This window comes from Corylus avellana, chromosome ca5, assembly GCF_901000735.1.
Source record: "Corylus avellana chromosome ca5, CavTom2PMs-1.0".
Classification (NCBI taxonomy): Eukaryota; Viridiplantae; Streptophyta; class Magnoliopsida; order Fagales; family Betulaceae; genus Corylus; species Corylus avellana.
In genome coordinates, this window is record NC_081545.1 from 11,220,400 (window position 1) to 11,228,262 (window position 7,863).

The 7,863-nt window shown below is 33.7% G+C and overlaps 1 protein-coding gene across 2 annotated transcripts in view; it reads left to right on the top strand.

Moving 5' to 3' along the window:
- The first annotated feature begins 6,073 nt into the window (after positions 1 to 6,073).
- LOC132180308 (protein SYM1-like) overlaps positions 6,074 to 7,863 on the top strand; it is a 44,421-nt gene continuing 42,631 nt past the window's right edge. For both annotated transcript variants that reach the window (XM_059593089.1, XM_059593088.1), the window contains exons 1-2: positions 6,074 to 6,379; positions 7,611 to 7,766. In XM_059593089.1, the coding sequence (XP_059449072.1) occupies positions 6,113 to 6,379; positions 7,611 to 7,766 (423 nt within the window). In that variant the 5' untranslated portion in view covers positions 6,074 to 6,112. The remainder of the gene's footprint in view (positions 6,380 to 7,610; positions 7,767 to 7,863) is intronic.

Here is a 7,863-nt window from a genome sequence, read left to right on the forward strand (position 1 = left end):
AAAATGGAGAGGATCTTTGTCCACTTTAATTACATACTAGCTTGGGTTCCAGATTTTTTTTGTTCTCAATTTTTTTTTTTTCCAAATACACTTCTTAAAATTTTACCAAACTAAATTTTCATTGATCAACCCACATGCAACACTTTTTAAAAATGTGGCCACTACTAAATCAATTCTAAATTTACACATTTTTCAAAATCCAAAACACTTCTAAAAACTATACCAAACATAGTGACTCTCAATAATTTGTTATTCCTTTTACAATAACAAATTAAAAAAAAAAATTGAATAATATTACAAAAGGGCTTAATAATTGGAATGCTTTTAATTAAAAAAAAAAAAAAAGGTTAAATAACAATTTAGTCCCTGCATTCAACTTCCGTCAAACAGTTGACAGATTCTATTAGTATGCCATGTCAACAACAATAAAATGATGACACGTGTTGCCCTTCATAAAAAAAAATTATATATATATATATAAAACGAAAAAGTAAAAAATTAATATTTTTTTTTTTAAAAAAAAAATAGAGGGCAGCCACCATCTTGGGAGATAGGGTGGCCAGTCAATTGAGCGATATCTTGGGGATATACTATGTTAAATTATTATTTATCTTAATAGCTTATACTAATAGAAAGAGGTAAATTTAATTATTTAATCAATACTTTCACAGTAATTTTTAGAGACAAGTGATTCACATGATATTAGAATAGGTTTTGAGTTTAGGTATTATCTATGTAATTCATAATTCATTTTAATTAGATACTATGTGTTAGTTCTTACTTATTAAGTAAGAGTATTAGAATATTATTATTTAAATATTAGTTCAATTTTTTTATTAATCTAAACTTTTGAAATAAGTAATAATTTAAATAATAATAATAATCACCGTCTCATGAAATATTATTATATGCAGGTTCAGAAGGTAGGCTTCAAAAGCAAAGAGTTAAAGGTAGGATGACATTTATTCTTTATTCTTTTTTAAGGAAAAAAAAAAAAAAAAAAAGGAATCGAGCCATAGTCTATAGTGGTTTTGATCTAACTTTTAAACACCTGAAAAATAAGGTTGAGGATTTGAAGAAACCAAAGTAGGCGGTTGGGAAACATCTAAAAAGGAAGGGGCAAGGGTAGTTGCAAAGTGATAAATTTGAAGAAGCAAGAAAAAGAGCCAACTTACATTGGCCAATGGTGCGAGAATGATCCTCTCAATTTCCTTTGAAATGGAGAAGAGCCGGTCCTTCTTTCTACAAGGGTAGAATGGTCTCAAATAAGAGTGAAATGATCATTCTACCCTTGTAAAATAAATGATTGGCTCCTCTCAATTTCCTTTGAAATTGAGAGGATCCTGGTCCATCAATGACTACACCATTTTCATTTAATTTTTAATTTTTAGAGATAAGTGGTTAACATGATATTAGAAGAGGTTTGAGTTTAGATATTATCTATGTAATTCATAGTTCATAGTTCATTTTAATTAGATATTATATGTGTTAATTAGTTCTTACTTATTAAGTAAGAATACTGTTATTTAAATGATTAGGTTCGATTTTTTATTAATCTAAATTTTAAAAATAAGTAATAATTTAAATAATAACAATTACAGCCTAATGAAATATTATTAAATACATGTTCGGAAGGTAGGCTTCAAAAGCATAGAGTTAAAGGTAGGATGACATTTTTAAAAAAAAAAAAAAAAGGTAGGAAGATTTGTATATAAAAAAAGAAATAAAATAAAAAAAATAAAATAAAAAAATACACTTTACCCCTTCTGAAGCATACACTCATTTTCGTTTTGATGTCTAATGTTTAAAAAGTGACACTTAACCCCCACAAAGTTAAACACAGTAACAAAAAAACTCATCCATTACTTTTGGGCGTGAATTTGGACGGAAACCTAAGGGCATGCCATTCACATGACATTTTTCAACCAAAAAGTTCGAAAAAAATGCCCTCAAGGGGTAAAGTATAAACATAAATTACTTTAGGGGTAAAAAAAAAAAACTAGTATGAAGCTTCATACTAGTTTCACATTTTGTTAGCACAAACTAACGGATTGCCATGTGTCACCACAAAAAAAATGCCACATGTTCTAAAAATATTTGGCGCCACATGTCCTAAAAAAAATGCCAATTTAGTGCCACATGTCCTAAAAAAAAATAATAATTTAAAAAAAAAAATCAAAAAAGATAACCCGAAACAACATATTCATGCAACAAGGACAAGTCTAACGAAAATGAAAAGCTTGTAACAAGATTAAGAACTATACTTCTAGATTCTAATAACAACTAAGCTATTGTAAGGCATAAGGCAAGCATAACATCATATGAAAACACTAAAGAAAGATGATTGCTTTCCCACAGTAAGAGCCCTCAAGTGGTTCCTCATTCCTCTCCAAGAACACCAAGGAAAACTCTCAAAAACTCACAACAACGCTCAATAAGGGTTTCTCTGGGACTTAGAGGGTAGAATGGGCTGGTAAAGGCATGGGATGGGGTATTTATTGCGTAGAAAAGTTGAGAGCACTGTAGGAGCAGGCTTGCAGTGCAACGAGCGCCCGGTACTACAATGCCAAGCGTTCGCGTACTGTTTGCACAACGGTTTTAGGGTTGCACTCGTATGCTCGAGCAATATCTAGTAGTCAACCAAAATTTAACATATGCTTAGCTGGTCCCCACACAAGCATTCGTGTACTGTTTGCAAGCGAGCGCTCGTGTGGTCCCACATGAGCGTTCGGACTAGAAAGTCCAAAATTTCCAAAATGACTCCCAACTGTCCTTAGTGACCCAAAAATCCAAATAACCTTTTAACTAAGCTACCTTACCTTAGTTAATTATTTGGGTCACTATATGAGTCCCACGATAAGTCACCTTGGTGACCCTCCGTTGGGTCTTGTGACCCACGACGAGTCACCTTGTGACCCAAGCCGGGTCACCTTGGTGACCCACAATGGGGACCCAATGACTTGTTAGAATTTTTAGAATTATTATTATTTTTTTTTTAAATGAGGGCATTTTGGGGATTTTACACCCCTTCGTTAGGATTTAACAGAAAATCTTAATGGAGGAGGGTAGTTGGAAAAAATCAAAAGATCAATACACTAAAGTGAAATTTTTTGAACTGAGAAGGTCTTTGCAAAATGCATGACATTTTAGGAGATATAAGTGAAGTTTTCCCTAACAAAAACTACAAAAATGGATCAATGCCATCTTCATCTTCCCTTGTATACCACTATAAGCTTATTTGCATAAATTCATTTAAGCTTTATAAATGTTTATTAAAATCTCAAGAGTCACGAGAATTGACCTTAATCAAAATTTACGTTACAAAACGTTTCCAAGATCACCATGCTTAAACAACTATTTGCTTAAATAAATTCAACTGCAACTTTCATGCTCGATTAGACACGAATTTTGCTATTAAAAAAAATAACTCTTAAAAATTCTTGGATGGATATAATAAAAACTCAACAGTCATGAGATATGACCTTAACCAAAATTTACGTTAGTCATAACCCATCAAATGATTCCAAGGTCACCTTGCTTAAACAACTCTTCACTTTAACTAAATTAAATTTAAATACAACTTTTATGCTTGATTAGACATGAGTTTTGCCATTAAAAAAACTCTTAGAAATTTATGGATGTTTATAACAAAAACTTAACGATGAGGAGGCTTTACCTTAAACAAAACTCAAGTTAGCCAAGAGCCATCAAACCTTTCCAAGGCCGGTATGCTTAAACAATTCTTCATTTAAATAAAAAAATTCATTTTTTAGGAATTTTTCGTCTAAAATATCATATAACTCTTGTATATAAAAGCTTTAGATATTGTAGATTATGGATTCATCTTGGAGTTCCCAAAATTAAGCAATTCCAAGATAGGGAGAGTAACCATGGATATGAAGAGACTTACGATGATGACAATGTGGCTGGTGACTCTTTTTCTAGTTATGAAGCCTGTAGAAGACCGTTGGCTTCCCTTTTCTGCCTCCTCTATGCCCCCATCTATCCATCTCTTCTCGCTGCCCACTCGATTTCCCTATTTCTCTCGACTTTACTTTTCTACCCTCCGCACGAAAAGAATTGTTGAAAGGAAAGTGGAAACTTGGAAAAGTTGTTATATAGACTGTACTATGATTTTCTTGAAAGATTGGGATTTGCATGGGATGTACTTTGCCAGGGAGCAATTCGAACTTTGTCATGAAATGTGCGAAAAATTACATGGCATATGATAATTGTGCTATCAATTGTAGCCCCACAATTATATATATTTTGTTGTTGCAAGTGTTGAAGGTATCAACGAGGATCCGTAAGCCTCATACTTAGGCTACTATAATTGAGGCCACAGGATGCTGCATGTATTTTGTGTCAGTCAAATGTTTGGAAAATACTAAGTGTTCTTCTAGTGTTCTCATGAACCTCATGGTATCCTCCTAACTGTGATGTACCTTTTAAAATTACTGCAGAATTTAAGATTATCATTTTTGACTTTTAATCTATTGGTGATTTTAAAAGTCACATCACAGTTGGGAGGACACTAGGAGAACACTAAAAAAACACCTAGCATTTCCCCAAATATTTTAACATTTACAATGTATTTACCTTTTGGTTATGGACCATTTTTGTTACGTTTATCAACATTTAAGATGTATTTTCGCTTTGTGCCACCTATGGCACTTTTGTATAGCCAGTGTTTAAGATATGTAAATATACAAAATAAATGTTTATAAATATAAAAGTTACTTGTTAACTCAGTGTGTTATGCGGTGTTCAATGTTTAGATGTTTTCTTTGTGAGTTAATGCACTCCGATATGATGAGAGTATGTAAAGGAGATGTTCAGTGTAGTATCCTGGGCGTCCGCCCTTGTTATAATTTGGGGCGTGTGGTTGTAGGTAAAGGAGAACAATAAAAAAACACCTAGCATTTCCCCAAATATTTTAACATTTACAATGTATTTACCTTTTGGTTATGGACCATTTTTGTTATGTTTATCAACATTTAAGATGTATTTTGGCTTTGTGCCGCCTATGGCACTTTTGTATAGCCAATGTTTAAGATATGTAAATATGCAAAATAAATGTTTATAAATATAAAAGTTACTTGTTAACTCAGTGTGTTATGCGGTGTTCAATGTTTAGATGTTTTATTTGCGAGTTAATTCACTCCGATATGATGAGTGTATGTAAAGGAGATGTTCAATGTAGTATCCTGTGCACCTGCCCTTGTTATAATTTGGGGCATGTGGTTGTAGGGTCATTACAATTTAGCATAATGAAGATGATGTTCCTGAAGGAGCTTTGTGGAAGGCATCTTCCCCCCCCCACCCCCCCGGCGCACGTGTTCAATGTTTAGATGTTTTCTTTGCGAGTTAATGCACTCTGATATGATGAGTGTATGTAAATGAGACGCTCAGTGTAGCATCCTGTGCGCCCGCCCTTGTTATAATTTGGGGCGTGTGGTTGCAGGGTCATTACAACTCAGCAAAATGAAGATGATCTTCATGAAGGAGCTTTGTGCGCCTTCTCGGGGCTAAATGTCATGCATTTAGCAAAGACCCACCAAGTTTAAAAGTTCTTACTTCTGTATGTCGATCTTTTGATTTTTTCAATTACTCCCCTCCGTTAGAGATTGGGGTTAAATTAAACGGCAAAAAAAGTAAAGTGATATTTTATACCCGTGAAACTTTTCTAAAATTTCAAATTTATCCTTAATTACAAAAGAAAATTGTTTATATTTCTTCTGTATTATCTTACAAATTTAATAGATGTAGGGTCTACCATTGACTTGTGTTAGATCCACATATGTCTATAAATCTACTGATTAATTTGTAAGATGAGATGAAAAAAATATAAGCCAAGTATTTCTCTTTTATTAATGGTATTTTTGTCTTTGGGGTGATATTTGTAATTTTCTTTTTGTAGTTTGGAAGACATTTTACAGAATTAACTGTTTGGAAGATTTTGATAATTTTGTAGTTTGGGTTTATTTTACTTTAAAAAAATAAAAAAGTTTATTTTATTTTTATTTTTTGGTCTTTTACACTATACAAAGGGCGGACGAATAAAGTGATTGGATGAACGCCCTACGTTTTTGTAATTCTACTGGTTTCAGAGATGGACGCTTTGGGCGGTGGCCTTGGCGGCCTCTGGAACTTAAACTATCCCTTCCGGCGAAGAGCAAAAGACGGATCCAAATCCAAATCCTCCGATTCCGTGGAAGCAACCAGCGGAGCCGGTTTGCGGTTCCCCTTGAAGCAAGCCCTCATAGCTGGCTCACTCGCTCTATCCGGCGACACAATCGCTCAGCTCTCAGAGCGTTGGAGAAAAGCAAAAGCTTTGAACCATGAACAGTCTCTCTCTGATCCTGATGGATTCTCTAAGGTCAGACAAGCACTGACATTTTTTTTTTTTTTTTCGCTTTTTTGTATTTTTTTGGTGCCTGTTTTTTTTTTTTTAATGCTATGTTTGGTTGCTGGGAAAATGTGGGGAATGTAAAGTTTGAATATTGTGAGAGTTATGTTTTGTTTTCATCTGTTTGTTTGCCACTGGAAGCGTTTATCTGTCCCTTCGGCTGCTTAGGAAAATGTCGTTAAAAGTAGAGAAATTTGTTGCTGCGTCTTCTGGGTTTTTTCTTTTCTTTTTTTTTTTTGTTATGCTGTTTTCGGTTACAATTTTATGAATTTTGAGGCGTTGAATCTATTGATGTCATTGTTTTTTCAAATTTTCCTTGCTGTTGGTAGCTAAAAGTTCTCTAAATTACCTTTTCTTTGGTGTTTCAGCAAATAACTATTCTATGCTCTGTTTAATTGCTCAAAAATGCAAATTATTTTTCCTGTTTAAACTGTTCTGAACGTAGAAAGCTAAGCGTTTGAGTTAGAATTAGTGGTGTAAGAAAGGTTCATGACATAGGTTTTGACACTTCTAGTGTGATTGATGACTTTATTGCAGGGATTTTTTTTTTTTTTTTTGGTGCCGGGGGGAACTAATGAAATAATTCTATTAGAAATAAAATTCAAACATTATATGGAAGAAAAATATTCAAACAGGATTATTTATCTATAAATATTATCTCCAAACTAAAGAGGAGTATTCGAAAGTATATCTAGTCAACTTGGGCATAGATATATGCAAAAAATTCACAAAAACTCCTTGGGCTTAAAACATCTTGATGCTTTTTTTTTTTTTCCAAAAACTTTGGAGGGGTCATGGCCCCTTCCACACACAGATACAAAATGGGGTTCTTATTTTTACTTGATTTTTCATGCTGGCATGTCTTTACTGTGTTGTATCCGTATTCCTTATGTACATCCATCCTTCATGGCCTCTGATTGTCTGGTCCTAGAATAGTTATCAAACCTACTGGAACAAGGGCTGGTTCTTGGTTTTGGTAGCTTGACCTATCAGCCTGGTACCCTGTTAATAGTAGTTGCATTTGCTGAAGAAGTTTTCAAATATGACATAATCTTCATTTCTAGTTTGCAAATTATGTTTTTATGTGGTTGAAAGCCTTCTCTATGACATGTTGAGATGGTTTCTTCCTATGTTCCCTCTGTATCTAGTCAGTGCTTAGGGCTATTCTGAGTTTCATCTTTAACCAAAAACTTTCCCTTAGGATGTAATGCGGACCCTCCTTTCAGACCATGATTGGCTTCGTGCCCTGCGGATGACTTCTTATGGGTTTCTTTTATATGGTCCTGGTTCTTATGCGTGGTATCAGTATCTTGATCATTCGTTGCCGAAGCAAACGGCGCAGAATCTAGTGCTGAAGGTATACTTCCTTTGAATTTCACTTTTCAACAAGCAGCATTTGATTAATATAAGTTAATTGGAAAATGAAGGGAAAATTCTTTATAGTTTCATTTACT